Source organism: Apium graveolens, chromosome 2, assembly GCF_009905375.1.
Source record: "Apium graveolens cultivar Ventura chromosome 2, ASM990537v1, whole genome shotgun sequence".
NCBI classification, from domain to species: domain Eukaryota; kingdom Viridiplantae; phylum Streptophyta; class Magnoliopsida; order Apiales; family Apiaceae; genus Apium; species Apium graveolens.
The window spans coordinates 108563027-108584860 of record NC_133648.1 but is presented as its reverse complement, the minus strand read 5'-3'; the positions used below and the strand labels follow the sequence as shown (position 1 = coordinate 108584860).

Sequence of the window (21834 nt, the reverse complement as noted above, 5' to 3'; positions counted from 1 at the left end):
CACATTGTCGAATTTGAGGCTCTCATGGTAATCTCCATCTTTCAGTCCTTCAATCTTTTTATCATCAAACACAACATGTATAGATTCCACAACAATGTTGGTTCTTAGATTGTAGACTCTATATGCTTTACCAACAGCATATCCAACAAAAATTCCATCATCTACTTTAGCATCAAACTTCCCATTTTGATCAATTTGATTTCTCGGGATATAGCATTTGCAGCCAAAGACATGAAGAAAGTTTAGAGTTGGCTTCTTGTTCTTGAACAATTGATAGGGAGTCATGCATCTTGCTTGATTAACTAGAGAAATGTTTTGAGTGTAGCATGCAGTATTTACAGCTTCAGCCCAGAAATATGTTGGTAGTTTAGATTCTTCAAGCATTGTCCTTGCAGCTTCAATAAGTGATCTGTTCTTCCTTTCCACTACTCCATTCTGTTGTGGAGTCCTTGGTGCTGAAAACTCATGCAGAATATCATTTTCCTCACAAAATGCTCTCATAACATAATTTTTGAACTCAGTTCCATTGTCACTCCTGATTCTTCTAACTTTGAAATCAGGATGATTGTTGACTTGCCTTATGTGATTGATGATGATTTCACTAGCCTCATCTTTAGACTTTAGGAAATATGTCCAAGAGAACTTTGAGAAATCATCTACAATTACTAGGCAAAATCTTTTTCTTGAGATGGACAATACATTGACTGGTCCAAACAAATCCACGTGAAGCAGTTGTAAAGGCTCTTCAATTGTTGAATCAAGTTTCTTCCTGAATGATGCTTTGATCTGCTTCCCTTTTTGGCAGGCATCACACAGTCCATCCTTTGAAAACTCCACTAGAGGAATGCCTCTTACCAATTCTTTTTTTACCAGCTCATTCATGGTCTTGAAGTTTAAATGGGATAGCTTCCTGTGCCATAGCCAACTTTCATCTTGACTTGCTTTACTGAGAAGACAAGTTACAGATTCTGCATTAGATGAGTTAAAATCAGCTAGGTACACATTTCCTTTTCTCACACCAGTGAGTACCACTTTGTTGCTTCTTTTGTTAGTCACAACACAGGCTTCTGAGTTGAAGGTTACTGAATTGCCTTTGTCACAAAGCTGGCTGATACTCAACAGATTGTGTTTGAGACCATCCACTAAGGCAACCTCCTCAATGATGATATTGTCCTTTGAAATCAAGCCATATCCCACAGTATAACCCTTGGTGTCATCTCCAAAAGTAATACTTGGGCCAGCTCTCTCCTTAAACTCTATGAGCAGGGTAGAATCACCAGTCATGTGTCATGAACAACCACTATCCGAGTACCAAAGATTCCTTATGTTTCCCTGCACACATCAAAATCAAATCAAGTTAATTTTGGTACCCAAGTTTCCTTGGGTCCTGCCTTGTTAGCTTTCTTTTTCTGTTTCTTAGGTCTTGTCTCATTTGACTTAGGAATTTCAGATTCATCCTTAGTCATTTGGGTTGGACCTTTGAAACCATTCATTGCAAAGGAATTATCATGCATATTATGACTAATAGGAAATGGCATGCTTGGTGTAAACATGTTATTCCAATAAGGTATGCTAAATGGCATTTGTGGCATACTATATGCAGCATAATGAGAATTAGGTGCATATGGCATATTAGCAAACTGTGCATTCATGTTCTGTGTAGGCATAACATTAACAAGCATGGGAGGCATGACATTCTGTTAGGAAATTGAGACTGAACAGACATGGGAGTAGGCATGGAAGATTTGCAATTAACAGATAAATGATTTACACTACCACACTTGACACAGATTTTTCTAGGAGCATATTTATCAGGTGTGTAGTTATTGTGTTTGTTAATCCCCACTTTACCATTCCTTTGGAAGAGATCTAAGGAATTTCAGATTAGAGTCTTTAGTCTGATAGACCCTTCCATGCAATTTGAGAGCATTTAGTAGTTTTTGAAACCTACTAAAAATGTCAGTGAGAGACTCACTTTCCTCATTGTGAAAATGCTCATATTGCTGAATCAAGAGCTGCATCTTATTTTCTCTAACTTGCTCAGTGCCATCACAGATTATCTGTATAGTATCCCATACTTCCTTGGCAGTTTTGCAGTTGATAATGTTGTAAAACATGTCTGCATCAACTCCATTAAACAGAATATTCATGGCCTTTTTATTCTTCCTGACTTGTTCAATGTCAGGATCAGGCCATTCATGCCTTGGCTTGGGAACTGATGGCTCGTTTCCTGTTGCAGCTCTCATTGGAACATGAGGGCCTATTTCTATGCAGTCCACATAGGCCTCATCTTGAGAAAACATATGAAGATGCATCTTTACCTTCCAATGATGGTAATTATCTTTATCTAGAAAAGGAATCTTGACTCCAACATCCTTCTTGTTCATCTTGCTGAACTGTTTTGATCTTTAAACTCTTTGTTGATTAAGAGCTTGTTCTGATACCAATTGTTAGTCCCTTAACAATATAGCAAGAATTACAGAAGGGGGGTTGAATGGAATTCTTGAACCTTTTTCTTAAAATAAAAATGTTCAAACTCGAATACAAATATAAGTGTTTTGATTAGCACAATGCGGAATAAAAACTTAAGTGAATCAAAACATAAGTAATTAAAGAAATAAGAGTCTTTAAAAACTTTCCGGTGGATTTAAACAATTCCACCAGAGATATATATTATATCGAGAGAACTCTGTGTGCAAGAATGCTCACAGCTGCTTACAAATTTGAACTACTGAGAATATAGAGAAATGCTAATAATTCTGCTTACAAATATTTCTCACTTTTTGTATCTCAGATCTTCGTTTCTCTTTGCTACTTCTTGGTTTATATAATACCAAGATTACAAAGTCAAAAGATAGAATCATTATAAAAACTATCAGTTCTAATGCTTTGTTACTTTGTTCTCTATTACCCAGTTAATAGGCTTCCTCATTCCATTTGCATACATCTCGACGCATGTGACCAGTTGTCACTGTCAACTGATGTTTGAATCCTTTGTCCGTTGGGTACATAATCATCCATCGATTTTATGATCATCCGTTGATGGCTTCATTGATCATCCGTCGACTGCTATATAGAACATCCGTTGATAGCCATTTGATCATCCGTCGATAGCTTTGTTAATCATCCGTCAGTAGTTATTTTGGCACTTGACTTCATTTCACTTATGCAGAATTACAAGACATCATCTATGTATAATTAATCAACCTATTCTGCATATCTAGTTAAAGTCAACATGACTTATATGCTACTACAGAATCTATACAAAGGTGTATGTAGAAATGAGCTACAGACTTATTATTACATAAGCTACTCACTCGATGGATAATAAGTCATCATCTGTCGGGACTATAATCAGTTATCCGTCGGGACTATAATTCTTATCCGTCGAGTGCTACATTATTTCACTAAGTAAAATCTACTTAGGTGTTTTGTTTATGTCATCATCAAGTACACAACATCTGTACAACAAACTCTGTGTGCAAGAATGCTCACAGTTGCTTACAAATTTAAACTACTGAGAATACAGAGAAATGCTAATAATTCTGCTTACAAATGTTTCTCACTTTTTTTTATCTCAGATCTTAGTTTCTATTTGCTACTTCTTGGTTTATATATTACCAAGATTACAAAGTCAAAAGATAGAATCATTATAAAAACTATCAGTTTTTTTATGCTTTGCTACTTTGTTCTCTATTACCCAGTTAATAGGTTTCCTCATTCCATTTGCATACATCTCGATGCATGTGACCAGTTGTCACTGTCAACTGATGTTTGAATTCTTTATCCGTTGGGTTCATGATCATCCGTCGACTTTATGATCATCCGTTGATGGCTTCATTGATCATCCGTCGACTGCTATATAAAACATCCGTTGATAGCCATTTGATCATCCGTCGATGGCTTTGTTAATCATCCGTCGGTAGCTATTTTGGCACTTGACTTTATTTCACTTATGCAGAATTACAAGACATCATCTATGTACAATTAATCAACCTATTCTGCATATCTAGTAAAGTCAACATGACTTATATGCTACTACAGAATCTATACAAAGATGTATGCAGAAATGTGCTACAGACTCATTATTACATAAGCTACTCACTCGATGGATAATAAATCATTATCCGTCAGGACTATAAAGATTTATCCGTCGGGACTAAAATTCTTATCCGTCGAGTGCTACATTATTTCACTAAGTAAAATCTACTTAGGTGTTTCGTTTATGTCATCATCAAGTACAAAACATATGCACAACAGTTAGTAGCATAAACAAAACACACTATAATTTTAATATATTTTAACATAATTTTTCATTTTTTTCTTTTTAAAATTTTGTTTTTTAGGTAAATTGATATCCCTTGACTTCGCATGTGGAATTTTAATTTAATTAAAAAAAATTAAAATGAAAAAAATGAAAAAATTATATTAAAATATATTAAATATAAGATAACCTATAGGAGATTGGATGATTTTACAAAGAAAATATACTAAAATAGTCACATAATAAAAATACTTCACGATTGTATTTATCATTTAATCTTTTTTCGTAGACTTTGAACGAAACAAAAATATTTTGGTGTTCGTCATGATAAAATGTTATTGTTTTTATATATCTATTTAACTTTGGTATGAAAAATGTTTCACTCTTTTATTGTAAGTTTTTAAGTAAGTTGTTCAAGCACACTATGTATTAAGGAATCAACTCTCCGAGAAAATAGTTGTTCAAAACTTTAGTTTAAATCTTTCTTAAGAAATTAACAAAATTATTGCAAGTATATGTTTTACAGCTTCATATTCGTAAAATATTAATATTTATTGAGTTGTGTATCTTATATATTGCACTAATAAAATATTTAAACTTAAAGTGAATTATTCTTTCGCATTAATTGATCAATTTTTTTCTTCAAAAAAGTGTTTTTTTACAAAATAAAAAATTCATTTTAATTTTATATTTTTCATTAAGAGGTGATTAAACGTATTTAACCGATTAATTGTACAAAAAATCGCGTTCTACAATGCAGGAAACTGAATTTTACTTATTATTAATATTAGTTATAATTGTTATTATGGTGTGTATCTTATACAGTCCTGTATGTTTAATTTTTTTAAAAAAATATATCTTCAACATAAATAACCATTTGTTTGATTTTAATTTTATGCAAAAATATTTATAATCAGTTAGCTATTTTTTAAGTGTAAGTCAAGGGTTTTGCATTAGTTTTGGTTATTTGAAAACAAAACGCGAGTAATAGAAATGTATTTGGTTCAAATAATTTTGTTATCTTTTTTTCCTAACAATTTTATTATTTTATATAGCCATATATTATATCTATTTGTATTAAGTTTGTTTGTTAATTATAAATTATATAATTTACAAGATCAATAATACATATATTTAATTATTGCTTCAATAAGTTACTATTTCTTAACATATTACTAAGCATGATTTGTTCCCACTAATTATCTACATCCATACAACATTTAATAATAACAATTTAATCTTACTGAAACACGTAATCCTCCACTTCTCCACTTCTTTTGGTATAGAGTAACCGTTAGTTTTCCCTATATCAGCTATATGAGATAGTGATATATTTTTAATATCTTTGCCCACTATAGTAACTTTTACTTTAAACTATTGCATTTGTTGATTGCAGAGTATACTAACAATGTTTGATCAGATATCTTCTCTCGATTTGTCTAGAACCACATGGAAAATAAAAGTAAGGTTTACAAGGATGTGGCCTTCCATTCCAAACTCCGCCACTTCAAGTGATGCTATTAAGGGATACAATCTTATTTTGCTGGATGACAATGTAAATATCCTTAATCACTCTGTTATATTGTCACAATAACAATATTTTTAATTGTCACAATAAAATTATTCTTAATTGTCAGTTTATCTCAAAATTTATTTACATTATTTTTAAAGATTTTAGGTTTGTTTCTGTGTTATTGTTATTATAGGATTCTCATATCCATGCTTATATTTACCCTGATCACTGAATAGCCACGCTCATAAGATAGTGGAAGGTGGTGTATACATACTTTCAAATTTTTACATCAAGCAAGTGTTGGGAACTCTACAACCGGTGTCGTCTAGATTTATAATTAATTTCTCGCATTTGACAACAGTTGATCTAGTTGATGATGATATCATGGTTTCTAATAACAAGTTTGAATTTGTGGATTTGAGTGATTTGTTTGCTGTCGTACAAGTAAATGGTGATGCAGAATATCCAGAATATGCAACAGGTTTTTGGAACATAAGTCACTACAACCATATAGTTCTCATTATTGTTCTTTCTTGCTAATGTGACCAACATATCTTTCATTTTTCTTTTCAAGATGTCATGGGAGTCGTAGAGGGTTATGAGAATCTTTCCAAGATTGGCACAAAATTTGGACAACGGGACATTCTCCATTTTAGGATATCTGATGGGAGGTATAATTTTTTTTGCCAGGCATTTTAGTACAATTACCATCTTTGTAGCCTCCGTATTTTTTCAAAAATTAACTTTTAATGTAATATGTTTAGGAACTCATCCAAGTTTACTGTATGGGGTAATCTTGTTGTTGCCATGGAAGTACGGTATAATGAGATTCCAAAAGAAGAACCGATCATCGTTATTTGGACAACCACCAAACTCAAGATATTTCACAGTAAGTCCTATTATATTAAAGACTTATAGAATATTTTAATTTAATAAATATCTCATCGGTAAGATGTATTTGGTCTCAGCTTCTGTTCAAATTAGCACAGTGCCAACTTCAAAGATATATCTAAATCTAGATTTTGATGTTGTACATGAGATGAGGCAGATGTTAGATTTCTTTTATGATTGAAAATAATTAAGTTTCATGTATTATTTTGTATACTTGTGGAAATCTAAGATGTAATATAATTTGTTTTTAAGGCTCCGCAAAGAAGGTTATGTTTTGTCAGATAATAAAATATCATCATCGACTCAATCTGAAATCTCCAACGCACCTTTGATTGAGACGGCCACGCTTAAGGAACTGAGTGCGAAGACTGCAACAGATTATCCTAAGGTTTCTTTTTAGTCCTTTCGTGCCAGTAGTTTTTTAACTTATAAAGAAAGCGTACAATATTTTCTCACATTATAATTAGAAATTTCAAGTGCATGAACATATATATCTGTTATAAAATTTGTGTGTTATATTAAATTCCATTTGTGCAGATGATTTTTTTGTGCAAAGTGAAAGTGAAGAATGTGGAGGACAGTGATGGTTGGTGGTATCTCAGCTGCAACAAAAATGATTGTTTGGGGGAAGTTACAAAGCTGGAAGGAAAATACAGATGCTCAAAGTGTAGTAAAAATTACCCTGTTCCGCAGAAAAGGTTGTACCGATTTTATAACAAAATTTATAAAATAAAACAGGTTAATGCTTAATATTTATTAAGTTAATTCCATAACTTTTGAATTTATGAATGTAGATATAAGATAGTCCTTCTTGCAGAAGATTGTACAAAAGCTTTTAATTTTATTCTTTTTGATCGTGCTGTTAAGCGTTTGGTGGGGAAGACAGCAACTAAGCTAATTGCAGAGGGATATGAGGTTTTGGGATTTTGTCACATATATGGATACATGTTATTTGTTATTAATATTTTATTATTGTACATTTAAAATTTAAATTTGCATGTACTAATTTAATCTGCAGGATCATCCTCCGCAAATAATTGCTTTTGCAGGGAAGAAAATTACACTAAAAATTGAGCTTAATGACGATAACATCCTTCTAAATAGTACTGTTTTTTATACAATTGATGCATTTGATTCTGATGGTGCAACTACATCCATGTCTGCAACCACAATGACTAATACAGAGAACTCAAACTTTGGAGATGTAAGACTAATTTTCCTACTGACATATCATGACGTATACTTAACCATATATATGTATAAGTATTATTTACCACATGTACTATCATAATTTAACATATAAGAAATATGTTGATTTCAGATCTTTTTGTGAATTTCTGAATGTTTTCTTTTATTGTTAAGATGGATATTGTTGAGATATCGGATTCTGGGTATACACCAGGATCTGCAAAGTCCAGCGCTAAGAAAATAAAATTGGTGAGTGTTTTGGTCTCTAAGTTTATTTACATATTAGAGTTAAAAAATTTAGAAGAATTTCAGTTTATATATCACTTTTGTTTGTTTTCTAATTTAATTATTAATTATGTTTTTTAGGAGAAGTAACTGATTTTCGTGGCTTGGGTTTGATCTCTTTAGGGAAACCATCGATCAATGCTTGCAGGACTGTTTCAATATTGGTTTTTATTATCATGTTCTGAACTATTTTGTTGGCTTTTTTCAAGTTGACTGTTGCACTTAAACATTTGCTTTCTCCTGATTTTATTTTTTCATGGTCATTAAGTCTTGGTTCTAGATATCACGTTATTTAGTTTGTGTTGTTTGTATCTCAACATCGTATAGATTTATTTAATTTTAGAAGGTTATTTGGGTATTAAATACTAAATATAATATGGTTTGGTTAGTAGTTAAGGGGGTTGCACTGCCAAATTTCCTTCCTAGACCAGCATTCCTATCACTTTTGCAACACAAGGTAACAAGAGTTTTGAACATACATGTGAACTTTGTTACTGAAGTGTGGGACTACATTGAGTCTGAATAGGTGTTTAAATGAATTTTGCATCAATAAAGTATGTAGGAATTGTAACTTGAAGATTCTTCGCCGTTCATTCCTTTCAGCATTGACAACACTCTCCAATATTCGAGAATCAGTATTACTGTAATACTTTGATATTGATGACTGGGGACAGCCATCGATGAAAAGTTAAAAATGAACATCAACCAACTAATTTAAATATTGTGTAATTAACTTTATATTTGTTTAATAGGCTTAAAATATCAAAGGATAGTCATTAAGTTAATGTGAGACATTTTATAAGCAAATTCAACTTGATATGATCTCTATTATTAGATTATACCAGTAGATAATCCATGCCAAGCACGGGCCGAGATCAAAATATCAATATTAAATAATGATTATAAAATTTATTTTAACTTTTTATTAAAATATATAATAATAAAATTATACGATTATTACAATTTTTCTTTTTAAATTATATGTAGTTTTCATTAACTCAAATTTTATTAGAACAACAAATTTAATGTTATTATGTATCTGTTTTTCAAAAAGACACAACTAATATTTTACATCGAAATTTTAGTCGCAGCACGATTGATGGAAAATTTAATAAAAAATTAAATTAACATTACTAAGTAATTACATATTAAATTTCTTATTATTAGCTAAATTTGTGTTTTTATAAAGGTTTTTATTGCATAGTTTTTTCTAATAAAATATTCATTATATATGTATAAATTTGCATTTGGTGCTAAAATATAATTCTGTAGGTATAAATCTAGAAATTACAATGTATATACGATACTGTTTTATATAAAAACAATATAGATTTGTGATATATAAGAATCAAAAAATGGATAAAATATTACATATAGAATTATAAGTCATATATGAATAAAAAAAGAATAAAAATGGTATAGTTATAGTAAGATTTAAAAAGGGGTGAAACCAAACGTTCGTAAAACCGAAAAGGGGTGAAACCAAATTATCCCTTGGTTTCCTTATTAATTAATAATAACACTGTTTAAAGGGTTCCATTTTATTATTTAAATAAAAAATAAAAAACAATTGTACGAAAATAGAAAAATCGTAATTATAATATAATTCCAATCTATATTTTGTTAAAAAAACAACATAGAACTCCACATGAAAGAGAAATATAGGGGTGAAACCAAAATACGGTGTAACAGTACTAAGATGGAACCAAGTATCCTGTCAAGAAATAATTTAGAGTTCTACGAAAATAGAATTGTAATCATATTACGGTTTGAACAATTTTATTATTTTCTAGTGGTGAAACTAAAATATTGTTTTTATAATATTCATACCATTTTATTAAAATGAAATTCGACCAACAAATTAAAAAATTACAATTTAAACACATGACCTATTTACTTGGTCGTGTTTTATATTTCTCGAAACCTATTTAGTTGAGCCAATTTATAAACTTATTTATTTTAAAATATAATTAAAAATAGGATTCAAATCTATTAAAATAATAAAAAATCATGGCTTATAAAAATTTAAAAAAAGAGTAAAAATAATACATATGGAATTATAAGTCATATAGGAATAAAAAGGGATAAAAATAATACACTATAACATGAATCGTAAAAGCTGAAACCAAAAGGTGTTGAACTAAAAAATAAGTGAAATCAAAGTATCACTTAAAAATAGGTTTCATTTATTAATAAAGAAAAACGGGTAGAAATATTACATATAGAATTATAAGTCATATAGGAATCAAAAAAGAAAAGAATACACTTAGAGTTATAACATTAATAACCTTTATTAATAAGTGAAAGTCATATAGGAATCAAAAGAGATAAAAATTATACACTTAGAGTTAGAGTTATAACATAAATCATAAAAAGTGAAACCAACAAATGGTGGTACCCAAAAATAAGTGAAAACAAGGTACCAAAAGAGGTTTCGCTTATTAATAAAGGTTATTAATTATTTGGATACCGGTAACGACAAAATTAGGAGTGGAGCTTCGTTCTGAGTACCTGTAATCATGTTTATGCTATTAGGCGCGCTATTAATCTCTCAGATTCATTTTAGCTCTATTAATTCGATCACCTGGGATACAATGCAACAATGAAATCAAATTAAGGATAATTGGTCTAAAATAATATAAGTCCAGAGATAATCTTACCTTCATTGTTTTGGTCTTGGCTTGCTGTATGTTTGATCACGTTAATACTGAGCAAGTGCAGACCCCTTATATGTATATTTAAGGAAGTATGCAATTCCAAAAGGCCCAATAGACATGTTGCATCCAAATTGAGATAGTTCGAGTGAAACATAGAGAAAGTTACAAGAATTGCTGGCTTTTTTACATCAAAATTTATTTTTAACAATTGGGTTTTGGGGTCTGGTTCCTGGAGTTGGTTATTTTATATCTACCAATTCATGTGTCATGGTGGCTGCTATTTTATATTATCATCGGTAATTTATTTATTGTGTTCTTGCCTGTATACTTAAATTACATTTCAATCTTGATTTAGATAATAAAGTTATCATATGTAAAGTGTCACCGAGGTGAGACTCAGTTTTGTAATTTAATATTTGATTTCCTGTGTAGCGCATATGTTTAATATTTTTATAAATATTTGATAAATTAAAGTTATATAATTTTTCCTATAGAAAATAAAGACAAAATTTTGATATTAGTTAACTTTTAAATATGATAGATTTTTGCATATTTGATCACAATTTATATTTTATTTTTAAAATACTTATATAAAAACATGTTATATTTGCTGTTTAAATAATTTTATAAATTGTTGATACGTTAAAATTGACAAAAAAAGAAATCAAATAATTTTGTATATAGCAAAAAGTTCCCGCGTGCGAAGTACGGCTAATTTGCTAGTAATAAATAAAATAAAAAGAACTTACGTAGCCGATCGGTATAAATGAGATTCTCAAGGTGAATGCAGAAGGTGTCTTTATAATTAGTACATAATTTGATTGAAATATTAGAACGGTGGGACATTGAGAGTCATTTTTTTTGTAATAAACATAGATAGACAAAGAAGGGATCCTATTTTGTTTACAAGCCGAAGGAGAATAAATATTGAGTTAGTATGTCGACAAAGGCTGAACATCGTGATCAGGGAGTTCATCAAGAACATAAAACAAACGCGAGACAGGCAATCCGACGTATCATTAACCCTAGCGAAGCACCTCCTTTTAAACGACGAAAAACAAAAAAACCTAGTATTCTCTCCGATTTCTATACAAATTGTCCTTAGCTTGCTTGCAGCTGGTTCAAGTGGCGAAACCCTAGACCAACCTAAATCCACCGATGACCTTAACTATCTCTATTCCGGTGTTGTCAAACTTGTTTTCGTCGATGGTTCGTTCGCTGATGGTCCTTGTCTGTCCTTAGCCAATGGTGTTTGGCTCGACAATTCCTTATCTCTCAACCCTTCTTTTAAACATGTCGTCGATCATTTATACAAGGCTGCTTCTCACCAGGTTGATTTTAAGAACAAGGTCAGTATTTTCAGATTTCATCTATTTGATTTTTTTAAGTTTCATGGTTGCTTATTTGATTTATGGGTCGGATCTACATTTTAATGAACTGGTTTTAGTTATAATTCTCTGTTTAAAGGCTTTTTTATTCCCTTTCTGCGGAAAATTAAAGCGGAAAAAAAATTATCTTTTAATCCGAGCCGTTGAAATAATAGTGTGTGACATGTGTGTCAACCCATTACATTATTCGATTACAAACAATTACTTTTTTATGCCCCTTATATTTCAACTTTGACCAAATTTTGTATGTTTGAAATGGAACTACTATAAGCTAGAGAATCATGCACACTATTAAGTTATGGATGACCTAGGTTATAACATTTTCTCGTACAAATACATGAGGGTATATTGTAAATTTAGAATTAAAAAATGGTATTCACAAAAATGTTATGAAAAATGTATAGAAGAACCTTATAATCTGAGGGGATTTGTCGGAGGTCATCCTCATTCCTTAGGCTTTTCTCATTAAGCTAGGAAAAAGTTTAGGTATATTTATATCATATATGTGAACTGGTGCACCTTTTAACATACATGATCTTCAGGATGCAATATAAGAATCTGTTCACCTCTGTTTTTAATATAGGACATTATATGCACTGATTAGTTGATAATATAGAGTGTATTTACGTTTTGTTTTTGGATTTGTATCTTATTGATAGATGTATAGGTGATATGAACTTAAACATAAACAATGTACCTATAATGCAGTTTGAGGAGGCTAGGCTTTCAGTGAATTCATGGGTTAAAAAGAAGACTAATGGCCTTGTCCAAAAGATTCTTCCTCCTAACTCACTTAGCAGCTCAACTGTGCTTGTACTTGCTAATGCCCTCTATTTCAAAGCACAATGGAGTGATATGTTTGAGGAAGACATGACTGATGACTACAACTTTTACTTTCTCAATGGTAACTCAGTTAAAGTTCCTTTCATGAGAATGGGTGGACGTCAATGTATTAGTGTTTTTGATGGTTTCAAAGTGTTGAAGCTTCCTTATGCATCAATTGATTGGACCCAAAAACCCAACGGAAAGGGAGGTTGGACCTATAGTTGCGATAAAAAGCCAGAATTTTCCATGTACATTTTCCTCCCAGATACCAAAGATGGGCTGCCAGCATTGGTAGAAAAAGCTGGGGAAGAATCAGGATTCCTTGAACGACACATTCCATCTGAGTATGTCCTTATGGGGCAATTCCGGATTCCAAAATTCAAATTTGAGTATGATATGGAACTGTCAGAAGCGTTAAAGACGCTAGGGCTTGTCTTGCCCTTTGATCCATACGGAGGTCTTCGTGAGATGACTCAGGGTATGCCTCTAATAGTCTCAAAGATATATCATAAATCATTTATTGAAGTTAATGAAGAAGGCACTATAGCTGCTGCTGCAACTGTTGTTGAGGAAGAAATGGGATTTTGTTTAGAAAAGATTGAAGAGGTTGTAATTGACTTTGTTGCAGACCACCCATTCTTATTTTTCATTCGAGAAGACAAGTCTGGAATGGTCCTGTTTAGGGGTGAGCATCGGATGAAACGGTTGGGTTTGGACAACAAAACCACCATAACCATATTTTTCGGTTTTTCAATCCGGCCAACCATAACCGTAACCATGACCATTAGTATATAACCATAACCACCCAAATTATAACGGTTCGGTTTGGGCGGTTTCGGTTTTAAACCGTTAAAATAAAAATGTAAGTCTGAAATGGACAAGTATGTTATGCTGACAAAAATTCTCGCCATTGTAGGTCTTCCAGTGTGCCAATGCAGATTGTGGTCATTTCTACCATCCAAATTGTGTTGCCGAACTCCTCCAGCCTTGTGATACATTGAAAACTAAAGAACTTTAACTGAAAATCCATTCTGGGGAATTTTTTGTGTGTCCTGCCCATAAATGTAATATATCATATATGTATGGAAGGAGAAGACAAATCAGTTCATGGGTTGCAATTTGCAATGTGTAGGCGCTGTCAAAAGGCATACCAGTCTGGAGGTGGCTTTCAAAAAAAAAGAAATGGAACTAACACCAAAAGAAATAGAACTAATAGTCTTGACTACTGACTACATAACATAAATAAAAAATCAAATTACAACCAAATATAAAATTACAGTCTTTAGCATGACTCCATGAGTCCATCACACAAGTACACAACCATAAATCTGAATTATTTAGCATGTTGATTTGCAGGGTCTGTTCAATCTCCATCTACTTGTTAAATACCATCTTTTTCACCGGCCTCAACAGCCTCATCTAAATCTGTAATAATTGAATATCAAACAGTTACAACATGTCAGCATCTCATATTAATAATCACAAAAGTAATGACAGGCAGTGCTTGTAATAATACACAGTTTATTACTTTGTACCTTGCGCTATTTCTTCATATTTTTCCAAGTCTAGAAGCATTTCACGGAGTTGTACAGGCTGTTTTGGGGTCTTTAACCAACTCTGAGCGCAAAGTAATGTTTCCACTGTTTTGGGGAGTAAACTAGTCCGAAAATTGTCAATGACCCTGCTACCAGTAGAGAATGCAGATTCTGATGACACTGTCGATACCGGAACAGCCAGCACATCACATGCCATTTTTGAAAGAATGGGATATTTGACAGCATTAACCTTCCACCATAAAAGCACATCTAGCTCCTTCACTTGGGGATCAAATCTGTCCAAGAAGTATATTTCTAACTCAGACTTGTTATTGTCTGATTCTTCTGCCATCATATCATTCTCATATGCCCTTGACCTTTCTAACATCAAAATCGCATACATATCTAGGCCAGTAGGTGTTTCTTTTTCTTCTGCACCTCCTCTATTATCCATGAAACTTGTGTTGGGACGAGAATTAATGGATTCATAGTACCTAAATAACTTGTCGAGTGTTTCTCTCACTCTACTAGTTATATAACTACTTTTTCCAAAATCATAATCACACAACCTCTTTATGTTCCATTCGACATATTTCATTTTGTACCTTGGATCCAAAATAACAGAAACAAATAACAAGTAATTGATATTATTATAATTTCCCCAATACTTATCGTACTTGTTTTTCATTTCTTTGGCCATATTCGTCAAAGTCACATCACTACTTGAGCTGATCATCCATTTTATCATATCATGCACTTGAAGCATTTCATTAAAGAACAAGTTAGACGTGATGGATAATGAACTTGAAAAAGAGATAGTGCAATCATAAAAGAGTTTTAAAAACTGAACAAACATCCTAGCAGCTGCCCAATCATCCTTTTTAGGCGGTCCTCTAGTTTTTTTTTCAAAATAAGTCTTATATCCCTTATCTTCTTCTTCAAGTCTCTCAAATGCCTTTTCGAAATCAACCGAACTCTCCAACATTAGATAGGTGGAATTCCACCTAGTGTCTACATCCATAGATGGGAGAGACTTAGATTTAATTTTTTCAATCTCAACACACCTTTTAAATGTATCCAACCTAGCCGGCGAAGAACGCACATACTTAACAGCATTCCTAATTGCTTCCACAGATGCGATTTCTTCTTCTAAGCCATCCCTTACAACCAAATTTAGGATGTGTGCAGCACATCTAACATGTAGAAACTCATTCTCTACAATACAAGAGTTCCATTTTTTTGTCTTGGTTGCCAAGTACTTAACAAGATCATTATTTGACGTTGCATTATCAACTGTCAATGACAATATGTTATCAATCCCCCACTCTAACAAGCATTTCTCAATCACTTTACCTAGTACAAAACCCTTATGACTTACAACTTGCCGAAAATTCAGAATTTTTTTTTGTAGTATCCAGTCATCACCTATCCAATGGGCAGTTAAACACATATAATTAATCTTCTGATTAGAAGTCCAACAATCTGTGGTCATACTTATACGCTTCCCTTTAATTACACTCTTTAATTTTTTCTTTTCTTCCTTATAAACTTTAATGCAATCCCGCGCCACAGTCCACCTGGATGGAAGGACAAACCTAGGCTCTAAGCAATTAGTATATTTGACAAAGCCTTGACCTTCAACCATTCGGAAAGGGTACTCATCGATTATTACCATTTCTGCTAATGCTTTTCTACATTTTTCAAAATTAAAAGTATGGGACTTAAGGGTGCCACCTGTTCCCTCCTTTTTCTTTTCAAATGTAAGCATAGGCTGATTTTTGTTTGCCTTTTTGTTAGGATTCTTGACACACTGGTTTGCGTGGTGCCATAAGCTACTAGTTCCATTTTTTGTTTCATAAACATAGACCTTCTTACAATAATTACAAATAGCTTTCGTATCATCAATTGGATTCATGGTAAATATTTTCCAAATATCTGACCTTTGCCCTCTTTTTTTTGTAGATCGAGGTTGCGGACATTGTGGCTCAGTTCCTTGACCTGTTGCTTCTGCCATGTGATTATCAGCATTTGATCCAGTGGCGACATGAGGTACAGTCTGGGGAACTTCACTGATTTCAGGTTCCACAATATTAATCGATGGACTCGACATAATTGTATTCTCTGCATTATTAAACAAGTGAAATTGATAAGTTAAAAGAACTTACCATACAATAAAATTTAAACATATGTGTTCTCACAGGACTTTTATCAAACAAATATGATAATGTTCAAGAAATAACAAAGAAACTAAATCAATCCAAAGCAATCCAATCAAAGAAACTCAAGTTCGAAATCAAAGAATGAAGATATATATTATATTTATATATACAAATATACAATGAAGAAGAATAACTAACAAGCATAAAAATTAGAAATCAAACCTATAATATATGAGTAATCAAGACTTGAAAGAGGCTTGAGTGAGACTTGAGATGTAGAAGTGTAGACCTAAAACTCTAGAAATGTAGAATTGTTATGTGTTTGAGAGAAAGTGAAGAGGGAGCGGCTTTTTTTAGGGTTAAAACTTAGACAGAGAGAGTGAGAGACTAAGTGACTCAAGAGATTAAAAATTAAAACTGTGAAATCTTTTCAAGTACAAAGCCGTATGCAAATTAGATAATGGGTCGGCCCATATAAGTATATAACACTTAAAACTTTAAATTCCAGTGTCTATTCCCTATTGTATCAATCACACTATCACTTAAATATTATATATATATATATATATATATATATATATATATATATTTATTTATTTATTTATTTATTCGGGTGGTCCGGGTATAACGGGCGGTTTGGTTATCGGTTTGCGGTTCGGTTATATCGGTCAATATAAAATACAAAACCAAACCCAACCATTATTTTTCGGTTTTTAAAAAAATGAAACCATAACCAATCCAAACCGTTATAAAACCGTAAATTTCGGTTTGGACGGTTTGAAACGGGTGGTTTGGGCGGTTTCGGAAAATTTTTGCTCACCCCTAGTCCTGTTTATTGGCCAAGTGCTTGATCCTTCGACAAATTGAACTGCAGGCAGACTAATAATCTAGTAGATGGAAAGACTATATATATTTTAGTAGCATGATGGACAAATTTTCTATTTGAAAGGTTGATGAGAATAAATGGCTAGACAGTTTTATTGTTTATGTATTATCCATTGTGACATTTCTTTCATTAGAATCTCAATTATTTGGCTATCACAACTTCTTTCCTACATTATGGAAGAACGCTGATGCCAAAACCACAACAGCTTGAACCACTACAAACAAGGCTAAGAATCACTTATGTTCATGATTTCCAAATCAATATATCACACTTTAAGTTTATACAAATAGAATCACTTTTAGGTAGTATTTGTTTATGCTGAAGGCTTAGTATATCACATAAGTTAGACTGGACAAAAAATAAAAGCCAGTATCAACTTAAACAACCAGCCATACTCTTAAGACTGTTCAGATCAGATTTAATGTCCAAATATGTTGCAGTTCTATAGAGGCATAGATAGAAGCAAAAGCAACATCCTAGGTATGCAATCCTGTATACTTTACAAGTCTGACATTCTCTACGAACTTGACAAGATTTCCCTGTAACTAGGATCCCAGTTTCTACATAATGAGTCATTTTTTAGGTGTTACCAGCTGGTTTATTACATCGACTCCTGCAACTGATTTAGTACTTGTTTCCGCAGAACACTTTCATATCCTGGAGTAGTATACGTTTGGGCATGTTCCTTTTAAACACTGCATTAGAAGTTGGGCATGTTCCTTTTAAACACTGTATTAGAAGTTTAAACATTTGATGTCCGAGCCAGGATTGTCCAATTAGTTGGAACCCATTTGAAAAGGCAAATGCATGAAGTCGCATATATCTTGAATATAGCATGAAATATGAATGAATCTTTTGTAAGAAAATTGAAGGCCAGACGCTAAATGCTCGAGTTGCATTTGAGCCCACAACTTACATTGGTCACAAAGCATAAATTCCTCTAGAAAAATAAAAATTGCATGTGTATTTGAGAAATACGCATAGCTTTGAGGGATACACATATCTTACATGCTTATCTTGAAAAGGCCCTTCGAAAATGCATATTTCAGAGGCAAACTTTTTGTATTTGCCATTTGTATTTTGAAGTTGAACATTTGGGAGATGTGGATCTCCAGAAAATGACTAACATAAATTGAAGTCTTAAATGTGTATCACAAAAATTCTCAAAAGATTTTAAATACAAAAGATCTTGGCTATGGTTAGACAAGATTTTAAATTATTCTCACAGTTCACACAACTGGAATAGAAATGGGAACAAACATAAGATACATCATAACAGACATTAACTACTGGTAAATGGTGATCATTCTTTTGCGAAACTATGTAAGACCTTTTATTCTGAAGTTCCGTTACCATTTCAGCATATACCTGAGTTTCTATTTCAGCCGCGTTACTATCCATCTCTTCCACTTCTGCTATCCCATTCCGTATAACCTTGTGGTCACGATGCTTCAAGCCTTTAACAAGTCTGAAAGCCTTACCGCCAAACTGTGCTTTGCATCTGGGGAAACACCATGCTCCCCAATGATTGAGTCCAATATTGCTTCTGCCAATTGTTTATTGTCTATCACAGCTTTGCCGTCTTCTGGTATAGATGAATCCTTGGAGAAGCCGATCTATATTGGACAAATAAGTAAGGAATATAAAGAATAAAAGAGTACAGAACGTGATAGAACTAGATACAAAAGTAGGTACCAAAATCAGTAATTTGATCAACTAAGCGTTTATAATTGATAAGGGAGCTAGAAAAGTTCTAAAAGCCAAACACACTTCCACAGAAGAACGGTATTAGTGCATAGTTTTGAGCCCGGTAGGGGAACCCTCTGCAAGTTGCAAGAGGCCCAACCAAAGAAAACACATTAGATTAGAATAAAAAATGAAATTCTTATTTGATTTATTTTTTTCTTATTAAACTTGTATATTAGTAAGCAGCTGTTATTTCACTAAAACTTGTAGGAAATCATTAATTCAAAATTTACAGTTCTGTGAATTTGGAGCACATACGGTCAATGATCCAGCAGATGATTGTGTGAAGAGGATTGAGGAGCCCGGAGGAAAATTTTCATCTTTGAAAACTTCAAGAAACTTGTCAATGGCTTTTGCCTCTTCATCAGTATAGCTACCAATTGCTTTCCAATGAGCAACACAGTTTTCTGCGACTTTCTCTGAATATTGTTTGCCAGTTAAAGGCAAAATCGTCGTTACACGTGTAAACTTCTCGAAGGGACCTGCAAAACAGGTTATTACAATAGCGTGAATAACTTCCAGTTTTACCTTTAACAACTGCAACATTATTTTGGTATCCGAAATTTCATACTATATATTAATCTACTTGGCATTCCTCTTTCCATTTAATGTTGAAAATTCAGAACTGGCACAAAGGGTTAAAACTGCTGCGATGAAGGGATAACTTCAAACAAATTACCAAATGATTTATGTTTACCTTAGTCAATTCCAAAAACCAAAAACAGGGTTATGGGGTCAAGAAACAACAAAATCTTATACTGCAACGATGAGAAAAAACCTCAGAATGAGAGAGAGCTGCTGTATAAAGTTATCGAACCAGTTTTCGAGGAACTGCAGAATTCTTTATTCTTAATAAGATTTCATGTCTTTCCACAAATGTGCGTGATTTGGGAATTTAATTGTAACTAAAGTATCAACCGCAGCTAATAAACTTCAGAAACATACTAATCCAAGCAAGATAGTCCGTTTAAGTTGTAATGGAGTAGTAAAATAGTTTTCCTAAAAAGATGATCCCAGTACATCCCTATTCCCTTGACTATTTATTGCTAACATTGAAGGAATGTCTTCAGATCCAAAAAATACTATTGGGGAAAATAATATAATTTGGGATTTATTTTTAACCAATTAATCTGCTACACAGTTTAAATCACATTTCCTTTGTATTGAAATCCTAACAGAGTACAGATTTGATATGTTAAGTGCATTCAAATGAAATATTCCGAAACCTATTTAGCAAAAACAAAGTCCTAAACCTCTAGAAATTAACCATTTCTTTAGATTTTCTGTATTAATCGAAGCTAAAAATTAACCTATTATAATAAGAAGTCAGAAACAGGCAATAGGAATAATTCTCTGAATGCATTAGAGTTAGAGTGTAAGAAATATGGAGCTCTAACCAGTAACGATGTCATCGAAGAAAGGGACGGATTTCGTCAACTGGTCTGCCGTCTTGCCCTTCCACTTAACCGTGAGTGAAGGAATTGCAGAATCCTCTAAGTACACACCTATGGCCGTAAATTTAATGAACTTCCCCTGAATTTCCATGCCTCTTACACCTGCATACATCTAACATTAATCACAACAATATTTCCCTAACAAAATAAATTATGTCCAAAATTTATAAGATCCCGGTAATCCCAATTCCTAACACATTCAGATTTTAGGAGAACGGATTACTGAACATGCTATGAGAAGGTCTCAAGTTCAAATCCCATCTCAAAATAGTTATCACTTCAGCGAGATCATATGTAAACATGAATATTTTTCCAATGGTAGCTAGATAATAAGTTGGAAATCTAATAAACACCCTATACACAAATGTAATATATAAAAAGAGAGACATGCATAGGTTGTATCATGTGTACCTGCGCCGGCAAGGAAGAAGGAATGACAAGTGCCGGGAGGTTTGACCGTGGACGGAAAAACATGATTTTCGACCTGAATTTCAGTAACGGAAGGAGACATGGTAGAAGTAACGTGCAGAGTGTGAGGAAAAGCAGAGGCAGTGAAGTTACAAATGAAATTTAGAAATAGCAGTATTGTGTTTGTGTGTAAATAGGTACAGTTTGTAATAAATTTAGTGAGATGTGGAGTAGAGTTGGGTAATGTCATGTGTTATACGTTTTGTAGTAATTATACCCCATGTACTTGCGGAGTAAAGTCCTCCTCCAACTTAAATAGGGTTTTGTCGTTGTAGGAGTAACATTAGTTGTTGTAAATGTCAACTTGTAATTAATGAGTAAGTGTTATGTCACGGGTTATATGTCTATTTTACTTTTCATCTTATTTTAATAAATCACTTATTAAATTTTGTATAAATAAAAATTACAATGTGTTTGCTCTCATTTTTACACAATAATACCCCTAAATTTTTAAATATTACATTAATTATTTCTATTCTAAAAGATAAGTAAATATACATTTATATCTACACACAAAAATTATAAAATAATATATATTTTCAATTTCTATATAGAAGTGTCTTTTAATCAATATT

The 21834-nt window shown here is 32.5% G+C and overlaps 3 protein-coding genes across 3 annotated transcripts; 1 reads left to right on the top strand and 2 right to left on the bottom strand.

Moving 5' to 3' along the window:
• The first annotated feature begins 7205 nt into the window (after positions 1-7205).
• LOC141692096 (serpin-ZX-like) lies at positions 7206-14029 on the top strand. The gene is made up of 7 exons (XM_074496836.1): positions 7206-7366; positions 7463-7583; positions 7687-7872; positions 8031-8105; positions 11632-12147; positions 12895-13782; positions 13928-14029. Exons 1-7 carry the CDS (start codon positions 7206-7208, stop codon positions 14027-14029), a joined length of 2049 nt encoding a protein of 682 aa, XP_074352937.1.
• LOC141707739 (zinc finger BED domain-containing protein DAYSLEEPER-like) lies at positions 13778-17170 on the bottom strand. The gene is made up of 3 exons (XM_074511080.1): positions 16928-17170; positions 14547-16667; positions 13778-14436 (listed from the first exon to the last, which is right to left on the bottom strand). The coding sequence occupies exons 2-3, from the start codon at positions 16654-16656 to the stop codon at positions 14393-14395; spliced, it is 2154 nt and encodes a 717-aa protein (XP_074367181.1). The 5' UTR covers positions 16657-16667; positions 16928-17170; the 3' UTR covers positions 13778-14392.
• Positions 17171-18701: 1531 nt separating this feature from the next.
• Positions 18702-21479, bottom strand: LOC141707738 (chalcone--flavanone isomerase-like). The gene is made up of 4 exons (XM_074511079.1): positions 21203-21479; positions 20735-20893; positions 19596-19819; positions 18702-19207 (listed from the first exon to the last, which is right to left on the bottom strand). The coding sequence occupies exons 1-4, from the start codon at positions 21447-21449 to the stop codon at positions 19043-19045; spliced, it is 795 nt and encodes a 264-aa protein (XP_074367180.1). The 5' UTR covers positions 21450-21479; the 3' UTR covers positions 18702-19042.
• Positions 21480-21834: the final 355 nt, after the last annotated feature.

Bases quoted from the DNA above. Each gene is read 5' to 3' on its own strand.
- LOC141707738 (XM_074511079.1), bottom strand. From the start codon at position 21,449: ATGACATTACCCAACTCTACTCCACATCTCACTAAATTTATTACAAAC. The intron at 19,820-20,734 runs GTTAGAGCTCCA...CCTGTTTTGCAG, and splicing joins CTTCGATGACATCGTTACTG to GTCCCTTCGAGAAGTTTACA. The intron at 19,208-19,595 runs GTATGTGCTCCA...TGTCCAATATAG, and splicing joins CATCTGCTGGATCATTGACC to ATCGGCTTCTCCAAGGATTC.
- LOC141692096 (XM_074496836.1), top strand. From the start codon at position 7,206: ATGATTTTTTTGTGCAAAGTGAAAGTGAAGAATGTGGAGGACAGTGAT. The intron at 7,367-7,462 runs GTTGTACCGATT...TTATGAATGTAG, and splicing joins TACCCTGTTCCGCAGAAAAG to ATATAAGATAGTCCTTCTTG. The intron at 8,106-11,631 runs GTGAGTGTTTTG...TTGAAATATTAG, and splicing joins GCGCTAAGAAAATAAAATTG to AACGGTGGGACATTGAGAGT.
- LOC141707739 (XM_074511080.1), bottom strand. From the start codon at position 16,656: ATGTCGAGTCCATCGATTAATATTGTGGAACCTGAAATCAGTGAAGTT. The intron at 14,437-14,546 runs GTACAAAGTAAT...CAATTATTACAG, and splicing joins ATATGAAGAAATAGCGCAAG to ATTTAGATGAGGCTGTTGAG.